This window comes from Mauremys mutica, chromosome 2 (assembly GCF_020497125.1).
Source record: "Mauremys mutica isolate MM-2020 ecotype Southern chromosome 2, ASM2049712v1, whole genome shotgun sequence".
Lineage (NCBI taxonomy): Eukaryota > Metazoa > Chordata > Testudines > Geoemydidae > Mauremys > Mauremys mutica.
The window spans coordinates 291,089,649-291,109,321 of record NC_059073.1 but is presented as its reverse complement, the minus strand read 5'-3'; the positions used below and the strand labels follow the sequence as shown (position 1 = coordinate 291,109,321).

Genomic DNA, 19,673 nt, shown 5'->3' with positions numbered 1-19,673 from the left:
TCTCAAACAACCTGAAACAGCTGTAAGATGTCAATTTTGTGCTGGAACTACAGAGGTATTGATCTCCTCTTCATCACAGGGAAGATTCTTGCCCGGATCCTACTAAACCGCCTCTCCCACTTGCTGAGGAACTCCTCCCTGAATCACAGCGAGACTTCAGGTCATCCCGAGGCACAACCGACATGATATTCATGGCATGACCGATTCAGGAAAAGTGCAGAGAGCAACACCCGGAACTGTCATGCCATTCATTGACCTAACCTAGGCCTTTGACTCTATCAACCATGATGCCCTATGGAAGGTGCTGTGTAGGTTTAGCTGTCCACAGAAATTAATTTCCATCAGCAGCCTACTCCATGATGGGATGACTGCCACCATTCTGTGCAACGGCTCAGAGACTGAACCATTCATCATTCGCACCGGTGTCAAGCAGGGCTGTGTCATTGCTCCAACACTCTTCTCCATTTTATTTGCCGTGATCCTGATTCTCATTTGCGACCACCTTCCTGATGGAATTGGGAATCAGGATCATATGGATGGCCAACACCTCAATCTTGAACGTCTCCAAACAAAATCTAAGATCACGAGAATTGGCATCACTGACCTTCAGTATGCAGATTCCTTTGTCATTCTTGCACACACACAGGCCGACCTGCAAAGCACCCTAAATCTTTTTGCAGATGCCTATCACAGCCTGGGTCACAGCCATTTTCCGTACCTTGGCAGCCACTTTTCCTAACCAGCCAGTGTTGACACAGAAGTTGAATACAGGTTCAGTTGTGCCAGCACATCCTTTGGAAGACTACTCAAACGAATATTCAATTATAGGGATCTACAAACAGGTACTAAGATCTTGGTTTACAAGGCAGTTGTCATCCCCACCCTTCTCTATGGGTGTGAGACCTGGGTAACCTACAGACGACATCTCAAGCCGCTGGAGTGGTTCCAGGAATGCTGCCTCAGTAGGATTCTCAGGACCAGCTGGGAAGACTGACACAGTAACATCAGCATTCTCTCTGCAGCCAACATCAGCAATGTAGAAGCACAGATAATTAAATACCAACTCCGCTGGGCTGGCCACTGCGTACGTATGCCTGACATTCTCCTCCCGAAGCAAGTACTCTTCTCTCAGTTAAATCAGGGAAGGAGGGCTTGCGGAGGGCATCCGAAGCACTTCAAAGACATACTGAAAGTACATCTTAAAAAGGGAGACATCAGTCCAATACACTGGGAGGACTTGGCGTGAAACAGAACACAGTGGCGTCACACCATACACCAAGCCACAGCCCACTTTGAGGAGAACAGACGTGCTCATGAGACAGAACCGACAAAGGAGGAAAGAAAGGGCACAACAGTTCAGCCAACAAGTATGTCTCCTCCAAGATTCCATTTCTGTGGGAAAATCTGCAGGGCACAAATTGGGTTCCTCTGCCACTTAAATACTCACCAATGACCCCCCTTGGCAGATGTCATCCTCGCATCGAGGGATAGCAGAAGAAGATGTCAAACCTCTACTTCAGCAAATGAACAAAGTTTGCATGCTGAGGGAAATGCAGTTTCTTGGTGAGGAAGAATATTTACCGTCAAATTGACTATTTTGCCAAAGATATCCTTCTTGTTTCAAAATCTTCTGGGGACGCTCTAGCAAGAATACAAAGAATGTTAGAGTTCATATAGAATAAGAAAAGAGAGAGAATGCAGATACTCTACAGTTCCATTAAACAGGGTGAACTAGTTCTAAATGTTACATGGTACTATCAAGCCAGCCAGCTCAAGCAAACACTGGGTCTTTATTGAACAGGAAAATTGTGGCAATCTAAATATTGCTAAGATAGCATGGATTAAAACAAACCAAATTCACCTATGTACGTGTCTTCATGCAATTTATATAAATCCTTTAGCAAAGGCTACTGTTTGGGTTTGGGACAGAACCAGAGATAATACATTCATTTTCTTTGCTAATTACACCCATTGCAAATAATCCAAATCATACAGCAGAGTTTTAAAGTTTTAGATAGCCATGAAATACATGTGTTTGGCCAACTGTTCACCAAAGAAACTTTTCTAACTCATTTAGAAACCAAAACCTGCTTTAACTGGACCACTCTTCTGTGGTACCAGTACTTTCAAGTTAGGCTTTATGTTTCCCAATTTCCTAGAAATACTTCCATAGAAACCCAACTTTAGTAGAAGTGATGGCTTCTTGTTGATTAGAAAAAAATATAACAAATTAATGTCAATCTTTGCTAATGACTTTCCTAACCAAAAAAAGTCTACATATTAAAAAAGAATTGGATAGACAAATTACCCCAGAGGAACTGGCTTTGATCTGGGAAAAAAGTCAGCATCCTCAGTCTGTACCTAAATAAAAGAAAATTCCTTAATATCTATTTCAGTGGTACCTCACACCAGTTAGGTTTTAAAATATATATAGAGAGTGAATGGGGATAAAAGTTGGTGAAATTGTGTTGAAAGAGGTATGGTACACCTGTCCGGTTATTAGAGAATTTTGGGATATGCTTCATAGTGAAATATTATAAATGTTGGATAATTATTACTGTGCCCAGAGTCCCAGGAGAGCCAACTGAGGTCACTCAATTAAGGTGAACTGCAAAGAATGGGGCAGACAATCCCCAAAGCTGGTGGATATTCCAATACTTAGGCCTGGTCTACACTAAGGGCGGGGGTCGAACTAGGGTACGCAAGTTCAGCTACGGGAATAGCGTAGCTGAACTCGAAGTACCCTAGTTCGAACTACTTACCCGTCCAGACGCCGCGGGATCAAAGTCCGCGGCTCCAAGGTCTACTCCGCCACCACCGTTTGCAGTGGTGGAGTTCCGGAGTCGACCGGAGCGCGGGGGGAGTTCAAACTATCGCGTCTAGATTAGACGCGATAGTTCGAACTCCGAGAAGTTGAATTCACCGCGTCGACCCGCGCGGTAAGTGTAGACCTACCCTTAGATTTACCAACCAGCCCCAAACAGCTTCTGTAATACCTCATTGGTTACCCAGAAGCCAACAACATAGTTCCTTAAAGTAACCCAGCCTTAGGCCTCCACCCAGATACCCAAGTCAAATCTGATGAGGATTACTGAAAAGCTTATTCATCATATAAGAAAGTTCTACCAATCCCAAAAGATCGGACACATTGCCTCCCAGGTTAATGAATATTCCAGATCTTACCCAAATACACACTTATAGCAAATTCTTCTTAACTAAACTAAAATTTATTAAAAAAGGAGAGAGAGAGTATTGGTTAAAAGATCAATATACATACAGGCATGAGTTCAATTCTTGAGATTGAATTCATAGCAGAGACGGTGAGCTTTGTAGTTGCAAAGAGTTCTTTCAGAAATAGTTCATAGGGTATAGTCCAAATGTTTATATTCAGGGTGGTCCAGTCAGGTCTGGGATCTCAACCTTATGACTTAAGCTTCCCCTGCCTGAAGCATCAGGCAGGTCTGAGATAAATAGGATTGGGACCCAAGGCATCTGTATATAGTTCGGCGTCCTTAGGCGAACAATAGGCAATCACAGATACTTTGAAGTGGACCTGTTTCCTAAGTGTCACCGGTAATTAGCTACACGGATTTACATAAGGGAATTTATCCATTAGACAATCTATCAGAAACTTTAACATGTCTATATGTGACATATAGACAATGACATTATTACACCCAAGATTCATCTAAATGTTAATATTCCCTTTTGATCTCTGAATGAATAGCTATAGTGACAGACAGGAACTGTCTGTTTACATGGCTAAGCATTAAACAAGATATCAGTAAACACAATTAGTATCACCTTTAATTTCTAACAATATAGGTTTGCATTTCAGAGTTCTAGCCTATCTAACATGGAATGGCCCTAATTACCATTTACATACCTTTCTAACATGTCTCTAAAGTTTGAACCTGGGTCAATTATCCTGCAGGATGCTTAACCCTTTCTGGCCAAACGTCACACTTTGTATAAGATTCGTTGCAGTTATATAACAGTGGCAGCAGCAGTGATTTGCATGGTCATATTTTAATTAGATAACGTCACAATTACCAAATGATTACCAAAAATCCCCAGGAGGATTACCAAATGATCCTTTGATAATCCTGCTGGTGGAATTGGTCAGGTTCAAAGAATTAATTTCACATCTGTTAATAGCTGCTGGGTTACTGATAGTGCCTCACTGGAGGGGGGGGGGGAAAGCCCCACATTAGAGGAATGGCTCCAAAAAATATGGGGCATTGTTATGGAAAGAATAATGCATCAATTCCATACTCAACAAAACAGAGGGCCAATAAATACTTAGATGTTTGGTTACCATTTATTGATTATTCAAAGTACATTCCCCTGCACGTAAGTCCTAGCATACGTATCTGATATTTTTTAATATTAGTGTTGATGGACATGGCTGGTTTGATAAATATGAGTAGTCAGGAGTTGCACTCACTACAATCACCAGCAAACACAGCGTGGCTAGTGGAAAGTGACTCACTCTAATATGGTAACACCCTACTAAATAGAGATTTGATTATTCTATTTCTGCGTAATGTTTCTCTAAAAAAGATAAGCTCAGTGTTGTAGTCATTAATCCTTTGTTTCTGATTTATGTAGTAATGATTTGTAAACCTGTTAAAACTTCCTGTGTAGTTATTTTAAATGATAAAGAAGTCATGAGCTGCCTGGATCCCTGTCTAAAAGCAGCGCTCTCTCATTGTTGCAGTCACTCTGTAGCTGACCCATCGCTAGCAAACGTGGGATATGTTTCAGAAATCAGGCTAGTGTAAACATAACCTGGTTGTATGCTAGGGAATAATCCTGCACTCACAGGGAGATGGACGGAATAGGACTCTTCATATCAACATGTGGCTCCCTTCGGATCCAGTCACTGTCACTTCAGTTATTGGCCAGAATAGAATTCAGCCTTCCGTCCTAGCCAGGGGAACTCAGGATCCAAACTCAGCTCTCCTCCCCAGCCTTGTGACATGGTGAAGCTGTACACCGCTGTTACCAATCTACTGCATTGTCCTTTGCCCTACCATGCCCTACTCTCAACATTACTCTGTCGTTTAAAACAAGGTTGTAATTATACTGCAGACCAGGTCTCTTAGCTTAGAATTTACCATGGCTGCTTGTTCGCTCACCGAATTGGCTTGAATATCCAGAAATCAGGAGAATATTAGTTCTGAGTGTCATGGCTGCCTCTAAGGAGAAGATAATTTAATTTTCCTTGTCTTTGGTGCAAGCTAAGACACAAAGCTGCAATTTTCAATCTTTGCCTAAAAGCAAGTCAGATTTAAATTGTACGGAACACTGGTGTTCATATCGGTCCTGTGTCCTCTTTTCAATGTGGCTCTGGTGCCACTCCATTCTTTTGTTACTGTGCATAATTCTGGAAAGTAGAAGCTTGACAGAAACTTTGTTTGTTTTTCAGAATAAGGACAATGGTGAACCTGAGAATAAGCAGTTAAAAGAAGACGACGAAGAGGATGCCACCAAACACAAGTAATTTGTTTATTTTTCAGACGGATGTGTCTGACTGTGTGTTGTCTTAGTGCTGCTTTCCATGGTTTGCTAATTAGGATCTTTCCGTGGCTTCCAGTGCCCAGATATCTTACTGTGAATTTACTCTCTCAGTGAAGATTATCTGACATTGAGGGAATACAGTGAAAAACCACACACAGTGCAGCCCTAGCAAAAAAGAAATTATCAGTCAGAAGTTTTCCATTTCAGACGCTTTAGGAAATGCAAACAGCCCTTCTGTTTGGGAATAATTCTCGGGGTATGTCCACACAAAGGAAAACCCTTGGCTGGCCAGTGCCAGCTGACTCCAGTGCGACTCTGTTTCATGGCCATGTAGACTTCCAGGCTCCAGCAGGAGCTCTGGGACCTTCCCGCTTCACAGGGCCCTAGAGCCTGAGTACCAGCCTGAGCGCGGACATCTCCTCAGCAGTGGAACAGCCCCGCAGCCCGAGCTCTGCAAGCCTGAGTTGGTTGGCACGGGCCAGCCATGGGTGTCTAGTTGCTGTGTAGACATACCTTGAGGGCAGGGGTGGGCCAACTATCCAGCCCGCAGGATTGCCCCCTATGGCGCCGCAGGCCCCGCGCCACTCTCAGAAATGCCCGGCACCACGTCCCTGTGGCCTGCCACACCCTGCACCGCTACTCCCTGCCCTGAGCCTCCTGCTACACTCCACACCCCTCCTGCACCCCAACCCCCTGCCTTGAGCTCCCTCACACAGTCCGCACCCCTCCTGCACCCCAACCCCCTTCCCTGAGCCCCTTCATACACCCCGCACCCCTCCTTTGCCCCAATCCCTCCTCTTCCATGGTTATATCTTTGTCTCCTCCTGCCCTGCCTTAAGTATGGAGTTATTTTTGGCACCCATGAGGGAAGGCCCAAAGGCCAAATGGGGCTCACATTAATGGTGGCCTGCTGCTGTGCTTTCCTTGTAGCTGCAAGGTGCAAAGACAGAGTTGATCAATTACAGGCTTTTCTTGATGGCAAAATCTGCTGACTCCTTAGTTGGTTTTGCCACCGATAAGTATTTGCGGGTCCCAACAGAGGACGCAGGGGCTTTGAATTTAGTGTGCGATCAAGGGAATTTCACGTTCTTCCTCACCATCTGGCAGTGTAGCAATCCCCCTGCTGGAGAGCTCCATGTGAACTGCTGCTTCTGCACATGAACACTTGCTCAATGATGCTGACAGGAGCAGGGTGACATATTGTGTCCCTGGTCTGTTTCAATTCTGCTGCGGAAGTGTGTGTGCAAGGACTGCCCGGGTGTCATTCTGCACTGGTGCTGAGAGCGGCTCTTGGGATGGAGCAGAGTGAAGAGGCAAACTTGTGTATCAAACTGTTCTTGTGCCTGAAAGGGTAGCGGGGCCTTGCAGAAGGTAAGTGAGCCGACATGCCACGAGTTGAAGGTACAGAGCCCGGTGAATAATGAATGAGCTGCTATTACATTCCAGCCCTCTGCCACTTGATATACCGAGTGAGCAACAAGATGATGCATATTGTGACGCGGTGACGAGACGTGTCAGACCTGTGGCATCTCTGCCATACGAGATGGCATTATTGTGCCGTCAGGGATGCGTTCTTACATCCACACCCTGGTTTATAATGATATTAGCCATGTTCTCTTTGGAGAACCCTAACTGTGACGTAAAAACAGCCTCTATTCACTTTCAGCCCTATAGTTCCTCCCTTTTAAATGTTGATGTCTTGTCAGGCAGCACAGTGAGGAGCTGGAACTGTGCCAGAAGTCACATTGTTTCATACCAAATCTTCAGCCTGTGTACTCTGGAGTTGGCAAACCACCTTCTCCTCCAGGGACTACTGGAAACTCTCATAATCTCCTGACCTCTGGCTGGTGCCATAAAGGCCAAAGGGTCTTTCCACTTGTGTACGGAGTCCTTGAAACTTCAGAACAGCTGTACGAGAGAAGAAAGCTTTAAGCATGACACCAGCTGCTCCCTGTCAGAAGTCAGTTTTGTATCAGTGGGCCCAACGCTGCCCACAGATGCATGCTCAGGGCTAGGTCAGGGGGAGTCGCATGCTTTGGAAGGCACAATTTATTGTAAAAAGAGTAAAGTTTGCGTTCTGTAGCAATTACTACCTGATAGATTGCAAGACCCTTGTTTATGTCTGTCCAACTACTCACTGTGTTGTCAGGATCCAAATGTAACTTTGCAAGGCAAATTAGAACAGTCTCTTCTCTGTAGCAGATGTTTGAATCTCAAAATCAGTTTTAACTGTTCAGCTGATAGAGGGATTAGCTCTGCAATTTGACTTCTGTGATGTACTGAAGAATTTCACTATTAGCTCACTTCTTTACCAGACAAATATTCTTTTAAAAATAGGGGTGGCCTACAGCTCCAGGAACCTGATACCTTGCTTCCATTCTAGATGTGCATCTTCCAGTAGTGTCTCTGAACTCCCCCAGTCCCTTGAAACAGGGCCTAGTGTGTGTACTGCCATAGTGCTCGTGAGTCTGGCTAGTCGCTAAAGGTGGGCTGATCAGGTTGATCCTGAACTTGAGAAGCAGTAGGCTCCAGAAATCAAAGCTGCTAACTGTACCATAGTTAAGGTTGCAGCAGCATTTCTGTAGCACTGCAGAGGCTATGCAGCAGGCTAAGGAAAACCCTGTTGTCTGGAGTTGAAGACAACCAAAATCTTGATCCAGGCAAATGAATTGTAATTGTCCACTAAATAATCTTGTGACCTACACTTACAGCCTGGATACATCATCTAACCAACGTGACTGACCTAAGTCTGAAAAAAGAGAACCAAGCCACCAGCTTTGGTTTCCCTATGAAAACCATCAGAAGAAAATTATTTAGTTGCCTGCCTCCTCACCAGCTTTGCTAAGCTGCTTCTGGCTTTCTTTGGCCAGCTGTACCTCCTGCTACACTTGAGGTTGGGAGGGAGGATCACATGTTGCCAACAGTGTAGCTACCAGGTTGCTATGTGACTGAATTAATAAATGCAAAGTAATGCACATTGGACAGCATAATCCCAAAGATACACACAAAATGATAGGGCCTAAATTAGCTGTAAACACTCGAGAGAGAGAGAGATCTTGGAGTCATTGTGGATAATTCTTGGAAAACATCGCCTCAATGAGCAGTAGCAGTCCAAAAAAAGGTAACAAAGTGTTCAGAGCTGTTAGGAAAGGTCTACATAGTAAAACAGAAAATACCATAATGCCACTGTATAAATCCATGATATTCCCACACCTTGAATCCTGCAAGTTTTGGATGGCGAGCAGTGGCTGCAGAATTTTCGGATGAGGAGAAGCCATTTTATGGGACTGTGTGCTGAGCTTGCCCCCACCCTGCGACGCAAGGACATGAGACTTGAGAGCTGCCCTGCCGGTGGAGAAGCGCGTGGTGCTTGCAGTCTGGAAGCTGGCTACTCCAGACAGCTACCGATCAGTCACTAATCAGTTCGGAGTGGGCAAGTCTACTGTTGGAATCGTGTTGATGCAAGTTGGCAGGGCATCCTGCTCAGAAGAACCTTGACTCTGGGCAACGTGCGTGACATTGTGGATGGCTTTGCACAAAGGGGTTTCCCTAACTGTGGAGGGGCGATAGATGGGACGCATATTCCAATTCTGGCACCAGACCACCTAGCCTCCGAGTACATAAATTGGAAGGGGTATTTCTTGATGGTTCTCCAGGTGCTTGTGGATCACTGTGGGGATTTCACATGCATTAATGCAGGCTGGTCTGGAAAGGTGCATGATGCACACATCTTTCAGAACACAGGCCTGTTCAGGAAACTGCAAGGCAGGACTTTCTTCCCAGACAAGAAGATTGCTGTCAGGGAAGTCGAAATGCCCATCGTGATCCTTGGAGACCCTGTCGAAATGCCCATCGTGATCCTTGGAGACCCTGCCTACCCGTTAATGCCATGGCTCATGACACCCTACACAGGGAGCCTTGACAGCAGCAAGGAGCGGTTCAGCAACAGGCTGAGTCGGTGCAGAATGGCTGTTGAGTGCTTTTGGCTGTTTAAAGGCCCGCTGACACTGTCTGTATGGGTAGCTGGACCTGACTGATGACAACATCCCCACGGTTATAGCCGTGTGCTGTACCCTACATAACATTTGTGAAGGGAAGGGTGAAAGCGTCACTCAGGCATGGACTGCTGAGGTTTAATGCCTGGAGGCTGAATTTGAACAGCCAGAGAGCAGGGCCGTAGGGATTAGGGATGCCTTGAGGGAGCAGTTGAGGGTGCCTTGAGCCACCAGTAATGTTTGGTGCCCTGCAGGGGAGTGAAGTGCAGTGGTTCCAATGCTAGCAGGCATATTTGTTTGCTACGTATGATGCACTGATGAGCAGTGCCTGTTGCTTTCCTGGGCTACGGTATCTTTTACTTAATGCAATAACGAATGTTTCCAAAACCAAAAAAAAAATCATTTATTGAAAAGAAACACAACTGCTGGAGAACCAAACATGGCATGACACATCTGTGCTGTGTGGGAGGAGGGAAGGGGGCGGATGGGGAACGGAACAATCACAGATTTGCGTATGTCCTGTTATCATATTCAGCCTTTCAGTCTGGAGTGCCGTGCAATGAGTGCTGCGCTTCAGGCTGGCTAAAATGCATGGTGATGGGGGTTGAGTGCAGTGGGTAAGGGTCGTAGTTTGCAGGGCTGGGTGGTGAAGTTACAGGTGTTGGAGGCAGCTGGTGGTGATAAGAAACCGGATGTTGGGGAAAGTGGGTTGGTGGTGACATAGGGTCACAAGGGAAAGAGTTTTGGGACAAGGGGGGCGAGGGGCGGGCACAGATCTGCTCCGTATGTAGTGCTACAAGCGTCTGCGTCGAGTCCGCTTGGTGCTCCATAATGCTTAGGAGCCGCTCCGTGGTTTGTTGCCAGCGATCTGCATTCTCCTGGCGGAGCCTCCTTTCGGTCTCCCGCCACTCCTGTAGTTTTTGATTTTCAGTAAGGGATTGCCGCATGACTTCATGCAGAAGGTCCTCCTTGCTTCTTCGCAGCCGCTTCCTGAGTCTGTGCAGCCTTTCGGCCGTTGATAACAAGGACGGCTGGGATCTCAAGGATACATCTGTAAAGCCAAAATGCAACATTGAACAGAGGCAGCATTGTTCACAGTAGGCAGAGCAACGATTCGGCTGATCTTAAAGACAAGCACATTGTACACAACAACACAAACTGCCTGTCCCAAGCGCACATAACCCACAAGAGCCGTGAAATGGTGAGTAACCACAGGGGCAGGGGGGACTGATTGTTCCAGGGCCGTACTGTCCTCTGGGGTCCTGTGTCTTGGGGAGAGCCAACAGCTGCAGGGGGCCGCTATACTCAACACTGTCCCCACATTTTCCACAGGATGGGTTAGTCCTGGAAGATATCTCGCTGCTGAGGGTGACCTGGGGAAGCAAGGGAGGGTCTTCTACTACAATGCAGCTTCCGCCTTCGCCCTTATGCCGCTTGCCTGTGTGCAGCAACGGTCCCCCTGCCCCTCACGGCACAGAGGCGCAGACATATTAGCCTGACTGGGACAAGGGCCACAGTAGCTTTGCCAAAGAACCTGCGCAGCTTTGGCTTGAGACCCTCAATGAGATAACTGAGGCCGATTACCGCGATGTAGTAAGGTAATAATTGGAGACATACCAATCTCCTAGAACTGGAAGGGACCTCGAAAGGTCATCGAGTCCAGCCCCTGCCTTCGCTAGCAGGACCAATTTTTGCCCCAGATCCCTAAGTCGCCTCCTCAAGGATTGAACTCACAACCCTGGGTTTAGCAGGCCAATGCTGAAACCACTGAGGTATCCCTCCCCCCATGAGAGAGCACATCAAAGCCCTATTCCACATCTAGGCATGCACGCAGCTCTAACCCTTCTTTCTGCAACCCTACTTGCCCCAACAGCCTGCACCTAACAACTCCCTTCTCAAAATAAAAGCTGCTTACCAGGCACCTCCTCCGCTGTTTATTCTTCCCCGAGCACCGTCTGCTGCGACTGGCTACCTTCCTCCTGGCTTGAAAACAGCTCTTGGCTGCATGCATCTAGGGATGCCGGGCCATCCTCTGGCTATGGGCCCCGCTCCTCCTCAGCACCCTCACTCCCGCTTTCTTTCTCCTGCCTTGTTGCACTCTGGGCTGCTGTGGCCTCTGTAGTGTCCATGGTGCTCTTCGGAGTGGAGGTGGGGTCGCCCCCTAGTATCTAGTCCAGCTCTTTGTAGAATCGGCAGGTCGTGGGGGCAGCACCAGAGCGGCAGTTTGCCTTCCGCACTTTGTGGTAGGCGTTCCTTCACTTTGATTCTGCATTGCACTGCGTCCCGGTCATGGCCCCTTTCTATCATGACTCTTGATATCTGCCTGTAGGTATCATAATTCCTATGGCTGGAGCGCAGCTGGGACTGGACAGCTTCCTCCCCCCAAACACTGATGAGGTCAGTACCTCTCCATTGCTCCATACTGGGGATCGCCTGGCACATGGAGGCATGGTCATGTGGAAAGATGCGCTGAGAGCACTTCATGCGTTGCTGAGCAAACAGGAAGGGGACTTTCAGAATTCCCAGAGAATTTAAAGGGCGGGTCTGATGGTTGGTCACCTGAGGACAGGGCAGTAGACTTCAAAATGACGACCAGAGTGGCTAGAACAGGCATTGTGGGACACTTCCTGGAGGCCGATCAGAGCGCATTAATAGACCAAGGCGTCCACACTGGCACTGTGACGCTCCAGCCCAGGCTTAGCAAGCTCTATGCTTCTCGTGGAGGTAGATTACCAGGGGCGCTCCAGCTGCAGAGTCCGGGCGCTCTACGTGCCTTGCCAGTATGGACACCTCTGGAGTTAGGGCGCCTGGGGCTGATTTAATGTGCTCCAACTCGCAAGTGTAGCCAAGGCCTAAGAAACCTTCTATTCCTCCTCTTTCCACAAGCTTTTGTGCTGCAAGATACCAACACAAAAGTGAGTGCTGAATAGGCCTCTCTACGAAAGTGTCAAACCCGTGGCAATTCTTGCTCCCATACATCTTTAATCACCGAACTTGACTCTGGTGATTCACCTTGAACATAGTGGCAAGGCGCTTGTGTGCTTTATTTACCACTCTCTCCAGACTCTTGATCAGGAAACAACCGTTAGGATCAATTGTGAGCTATCACTCACATGGACGATGTCCTGCAATTGCAAAGGATGGGTGCAGGTGGACTCTGGCCCTTCCTATTGATTGCTTTCTATGATTTGGAGAAAGCAGGTTACTTACGTAAGGTAGAGCTGTTCTTGCGACTACTGATCTCATGCCTCAGATTCCCATAAACCATCATTCACTGATGAGTTAAACCTCCACCCCATGAAGGAAATGCTCTGAGCTTGGAAATTATACTGTAGTTCTGCACTCTGGGCTTGTGGCTCGTGAGGAATGTCAGAGAATGCATGGCAGGGGTGGAGGAGAGTGAAAGGCGTGACCTGTGACTTAACCAGCCATGCTAGCAATTAAACTTCACAAGGCTGTAATTAATCCGCTGCTGGCATTTCAGCACTTAGTCATCCTTAAGAATTACAACTCCACACAGTGCTGCTTGCAGAGAATTATTTCCTGGGAGGAGTTGCAGGAAGCCAGGACTGTGAAGTGCACTCTCCCCTGGTTTATGGCAGGATGTCGTGGGTCAGGTTGAAACAGCCAGTCTTCAGATTCCATACACACAAAGTAAGATGGCAAACCTGCCTAGCAATAGATTGGAAAGGAAGAACAACAAGGGTGATACCAGAAACAACTTCTGTGCAAATACAGAGCCTTTGTGCTTTGGAAAGTGGTACCTATTTCTTGGCTGTTGTAGTTACTTTTCCACAGGAGAGACCACTGTTGCTATATGCAGGGGTAACACCTGACCCTTAATGATGGTCTGCGTTTGTTTACCCCTGTGGACACATTGTTAGTAGCCCATTGTCCTGGTAGTGAGAGTTGAGCCTGTTAATGTCATCCTGATGTGGCCTGGGGTCCTTGACTGACATCTTGACATCTTCTTCATCCTTTTGCTGCCAGGGTCTGAGCATGTGCCACCTCCACAGTGCTCCCACCTGCTGCCATTCCTGGAAGTGAGGACAGACTCCAGTCTAAATTCCACTTAAGCACTTGTCCCAGTGCCTGAGTGGCTAGATAGGGGCCACTCTTCCCAACCTGGGTAAAACCAAAGTGAGGCTGATAGAGAGGAGAAGCACTTTTAGGAACTGTCAGGAGCTTTGATCTCTCCCTCTGAGGACTCCTATCCTCCGATGGTCAAGGTGGAGCCTGGACTTCATGTCCTACAGGATTCAGTGCTACTCCTTCATGCTCCAATAGCAGTAACCAGCAGTGCTGCTTCACTTCTGAGGCTAGCTAGATGTGCTCCCTTCCTTCAGCTGAGCACCAAGTGATAGCGATACAGGCTTCCGTCCAGGATAGACTGTTGCAACAGGGTCTACCTGGATTTTATGGTGAAGGCTCCACACAAGTATTAGCTGGCCCAACTCACAGTGGTTCACCTGCTAAACAGAGATTGACTGCACGTTGCGCTGGTGCTTCGCACTGCATTAGCTCCCTCCCTGTGCAATTCCAAATCTGCCCTTGCAGTGCCAAGGCTGTAGAGCCCTCTCCCCATATCCACCACAACAGCTGCAATCAGCAGAGACAGTGCAGCTGAAAGACCCTAGCGTGAAAGCGTTCTCGGCCAGCCCTGCAAATTCTTGACAGCAGACTTTTGGCAGCACAGTTCATGATCTGCCGGTCTTGTCTCTGCTGGGGTGCTACTCGAGTTCGACGGGGGCAGTCTCTTTGCACAAAGGTTTCCTCCATGCCTGCAGAATGGTTGGTAGTGTGTGTCTGAGACAACCAAGTAAGGAAGCCGTTGTAAGGGATGGAGGATGTGTGGTCCTTTCCAGATGGAATTGCTGCGATTCGTAACTTGGGAATATGGCCCCTAGATGCAGTGCTGACACATGCCTTAGCTAAGGTCAGATTTTGGATTTTGTCTATCAGGGGAGCTCATTCTGTTGTGCTGCCATGAAGCTGCCAGGCTGGCCCCAGGTTCTGTGATTCTTTGGGTAGCTCTAAATCTGTTTTGTAATTGATGGTTAGATTATTTGTATCCAGTTGGAATGTGCCCAATACTCTGGGCAGGCTTCATGTGAGACATGATGGGCACATGGCACCTGCATGTGCTTGAAGCTCTTCTACTTCAGCTGTGCTTAGCAGCATCCAGAATTGGCCATTTCCCCCTTGCTCACGTGGTCCCTGAGGAATCCCTCTTGAGAAACCAGACACCTCTCCAGCCTGTGTTGTTTTGGGGTCTGACAGGCTAATGATGTGCTTGTTTTTTTGACATTCCTAAAGTGCCTAAAGGAGCCCTCGGCAGCGGCTTGGGGAAGATAGAATGTGCTTCAACACGCTCAGTTATTTTAGTGAAAGCAGCCAACCTACACTGCATGGCAACACACTGATTCTGAAGTTAAATTGTCTTTGAGAAGAAGGCAAAGGGAGCTACTTTTCCCTCTCTTTTTTTCTCGTTCCTTTTCTGCCCTTTGTTGGGTAAGGAATCCAGGCATGATGGGAAAGAACTGCACCATTTTAAGCAGACAATCGTTTCTGGACTTCTGTGTTGGCAGGTCCTTTAGAGATGCCTTTGCTTCCTGCCCCAGGAGGTGGTACTGTGGTAGAGCTCTTCTCTTTGTGATTGGACAAGAGGTGGTCTCGGCCAGATGAGAGATCTTTTATTTTATTTTTAACACTGGAGTAATAGACTCTCAGAAAAAAATTCTTGGTTGCTATGTCAACAACAGAGCAAATACAGCAAATTCCGTGCATGAGAATATGAAGGATGATAAATAGAGTAGCTTGAAAATGTAAGAACCCTTCATTCCAAGTCAGTCCGCTGAGATTGAGGGTCAAGGATGGATGGATGGATGGCTGCTAGACCCAGAAATACCAAAGGAAGTAGATGGTGGTAGATATGAAAGGGTAACCTTGAAAACTATGTGGGAAATGGGTTATAAAAGCATGGGAAAGTTCAACAACAGGTAGGGAGGAAAATCTTAGCACCTTCCATACTACGACCTACAAACAGCACCCCAAGAGATAGGAACATAGTATTCCCATTTTATACATGGATAAGCTGAACCAGAGAGAGGTAAATTGACTTGCCCAAGATCACACACAGCAGGTTAGTGGTGGAACTGTCTGAAGAAATAGACAAAAGCAGAAAAGTTCAAGAACGTAAGGCTGCAAATTCTTCTTTCAGAAATACAGAAATCTTTGTCCAAATGCCATGGACATATTAAACAACTGTGCCTGTAAAGGTTCAAATTGGAAGTAAACAAAGGGCAAAGAGACTCCAGGAGAACCAGGTAAAGAGATCAAGGTAACGTACATAAATTCCTAACATGTTGAAGCAAAGAGTCTGTGTGACTGTGGGCCACCTAGACCAGAGGTTCTCAACCTCTTTCTTTCTGAGGCCTCCCCAACATGCTATAAAAACTCCGTGCCACAATAGCTGGTTTTCTGCATATAAAAGCCAGTGCCGGTGTTAGGGGGTAGCAAGCAGGGCAGTTGCCTGGGGCCCCTTGCCACAGGGGCCCCCACGAAGCTACATTGCTCAGGCTTCAACTTCAGTCTTGGGTGGTGGGGCTCAGGGATCTGGGCTTCAGCCCCATGTGGTGAGGCTTCAACTTTCTGCCCTGGGCCCCAGCGAGTCTAATGCTGACCCTGCTTGGAGGCTTCCTCTGAAACCTGCCCGAGGGCCCCGGGGGGCCCCCCAGACCCCTGGTTGAAAACTACTGGCCTAGACCACCCAAAGATAAGTGGATGTTATCAGAAGTGGATGTAAGCAGAGGAGTATTCTTTTATATCAGTCTCTCTTTAGAGGACAGTGAAGAGTTTCCATTTCAAGGGCACTTTTTTTTTAAAGCAAATTGGAGTGGCTGTAACAGAAATTGAAGACTATAAAAATGAAGCTGTGGAGCAGCTTGGGAAGTTAAAGTGCAGTGAATAATCAAAACCAGATGGTATTTCCCTGAGGCTTCTGATGGAAATGACCAGAAACAGCTGAGATACTTAGGAGGACATGCAGGACTTCCTTAAACATAACAACTGTTTCCCAAGAACAGAAAGGCACTAACATGACACTTGTGCTTCAAAATAGGAGCCAGCTGGCATCTTGGGCATTATGAACCATTGAGCTTTGGCTGTGGCTTGGGGCAGACGATGCACCATCTTGTTTGTAGTCTTCAGCTGCCATCTAGAGCAGTAAGGCTTGAGAGAATGAGTGTGTGGAAAGAATCTAGAAATGTCTAAAGTTTTGTGAGCTGTCAGAATTGGAGGAGCATGGGTGGTTGGCAGAAAGGCGAGCTAGTGGGGGATGGCTTCTAAATTATGCAGGAGCAGAGCCCTTGCAATATTTACAAGGTCCATATAACTGCTACCTCCTACTGCAAGCTTCCCCTTGCCTTCCCTCCAGTAAAAAGTGCTTCAGCGCCTTCTGCCCATCCTGCCTTTCAAAATGATAACAAAAATTACTCTTCCCCTAAAAGAGTGCACTTGAGTGTTCTAGACTGTTGTTCCTCGCTACTAACCTCGTCCTCTCCAAGATGCGAATGTATTGCCTTTTTAAGCATTCTAGTTAATGAGAGTTCAAGTGGCTGCTTTGTGATAGCAGCTGGAGCATGTGATGGGCTCTGCATCTGAGGAAGTTGCTCTCAGAAGATTTCCTGGCAAATTACAGCACACTTCAGACAGGCATGAGGGAGACGGTGTGCAAAAGCATCACCAGAAGACTTTGAAAGCCCATTTATTAATTGGGAAACAGTGTTCACGGCGCGAAACACTCAGCACTGTTAGAGTGAAAAGCAAACAAGCTGGAGAAAGCTTTAAGCACCTTGTAAGTATCCTCTGTTTTGCATCAAGCTAGTTCTTCACATCTTATAGGAATTACTCTTCAAACTCTGTATTGGTTGCAAATGCCAACTGCATTTTTACCGTGCAGCAGTTCCCAGTACCAGCTGCATCACACCTGGGTGATGCCTGACTGAGGCCTCAAAATGAGGTTTTGACCCCTTAAGGAAATCCTTTCCCAGTGGAGGTGCCAGTAGAACTGATGCTCGATGTAGTACAATGAGTGTCAAAAAGGGGACTTGCAGTGGAAAGGCGTAAGTGCGGTTCCATGTCTGTGCTCTATAATGCAGATAAATGTAATGGGCATCTTTGTTGCCTAGAACCAAATGATCTAGAACCGTGTTTTCAGAAATACCGTGCCGTGTGCTATTGTCCCATTCGTTACTGTGCTGGTCAATTGGATGCTCAATTACTGCAGTTGTGCATGCGGTCGTAGTAGCTCGCCTGTGCATTCCCAAATGTGGGGTTGGTGAAGTCATGAGGTAGGAAGCTGTGTTCTCTGTTGAACTACAAAACCATTTGTTCAAAAAATGGTAAAAGGTTAAAACCAGAGAGAGATGTCGTTAAAAGGACAATACGCCACTGTGGATTGCATCGGACCCCAGATGACAGTCAGTAAGAGCTTGCTGTACCCAGCTGCACCTTGTTTGGTGGGAGTGATGGAAGATCTGGGCCAGTCTTGCCGATAGGCCTCCACTCTGCTGCTGAGGTGTCTTATGTTGTATCTGAGAAATACGTGATCACATTTATTAAATGTATCACGGTGCCTGGGCCTATGGGGGAAAGGGCAAAGATAAGGTAAATGGGGAAAAGATAAGGCGATTAATTCAGTCTAAACATCCTTATTGTCTGACTTTGATTCCTTAACACTGCGGCCTTAACATTGCATTAACAGGGGTTTCTTTTTTTAGTAACTGGCAGAATGAATGATAACTTTTTTGTACCATCTAAATGGCCACGTAGCATTGCTGTGTGCTCTTAAACCAGTGTTGCCTTTCACCCCAGAAGAGGCTACCGTGCATTGGAGGGCTCCCAAATACAGGGCGTGATCCCAATCCCACTGACGTCAGTGGGCGTCTTTCCGTTGACTTCAGCCAGATTTGGATCAAACTCATCATCTGTGAAGTGCTTTGTGATCTGTTTTTGGGGATGAAAGAGCGCTAGAGAAATCAGTTACCTTGACTTCACTCTCTCCTGCCTCTGTAAGCCTTTGCTTTTCAAGATAGCACATTTAATCCCTCATCTCCTACAATAAATGACTAGGTTTGATTTGGCATCACACTACCTCTTTGCCATAAAACATTACAGATCATCAAGGAACCACAGGGTGAGGGTGGGCAAGAAGTCAGAGAGTGGGAAAGACTAACTTAAACCAGCTCTGTCTCTTCCTGTTGAGCACTGGAGCCTTGGGGATTAACTCCATAATCCATGAGCACCTCAGGGAGGCAGCTGCCAGGAACAGTGGGCTCGGCTAATTACAGGAGGCAGGTGCGTGGCATTGTCTTATATTGAACAATTAAAGGGATCCTTTTTTTGTTTGTTTCAAACAGTCGTGCGTGAATTTGGTGAACAAAAAGCCATGGCTGGAACTGGTTGTAGTACATCTAGGCACTGAATAGTTTTCTGTCCCTGCAGCATCATTGCTATCCTTATCCCAGGCCCCTTACATGGCTCTGCTGGTGCAGCTCAGTCCTGGCGCACAGCATTGCTGCTATCTCAGTCCTGAGCAGCACCAAACAAATTCTGTACTTGCTGTTTTGTCTCAGGGATAAATCTCCATCGGAGGCTAACGGTGATAAAACCCCTATGTTTTTGTTTGTAGTCTGACATGGGATTGGAATTCAGCTTAGCGTCAATGGGCAAAAAGCTATTTTATTACTAAACTGCATTACTAATCGGAGAAAGTGAATAAGGAAAAGTTATTTACTTGTTCCCGTAATTTAAGAACGAGGGGCCACCAAATGAAATTAATGGGCAGCAGGTTTAAAACAAATACAAGGAAGTTCTTCTTCACACAGCGCACAGTCAACCTGTGGAACTCCTTGCCTGAGGAGGCCAAGGCTAAGACTATAACAGTGTTTAAAAGAGAACTAGATAAATTCATGAATCTTAAGTCCATTAATGGCTATTAGCCAGGGTGGGTAAAGAATGGTGTCCCTAGCCTCTGTTTGTCAGAGGGTGGAGATGGACGGCAGGGGAGAGATCATTTGATTATTGCCTGTTAGGTTCACTCCCTCTGGAGCACCTGGCATCACTGGCAGCAGACAGGGCACTGGGCTGGGTGGA

The 19,673-nt window shown here is 46.8% G+C and overlaps 1 protein-coding gene across 2 annotated transcripts in view; it reads left to right on the top strand.

Moving 5' to 3' along the window:
- CCDC12 (coiled-coil domain containing 12) overlaps positions 1-19,673 on the top strand; it is a 74,713-nt gene that overhangs the window by 39,909 nt on the left and 15,131 nt on the right. For both annotated transcript variants that reach the window (XM_045007691.1, XM_045007690.1), the window contains exon 2: positions 5,432-5,502. In XM_045007691.1, coding sequence (XP_044863626.1) covers positions 5,432-5,502 — 71 coding nt within the window. The remainder of the gene's footprint in view (positions 1-5,431; positions 5,503-19,673) is intronic.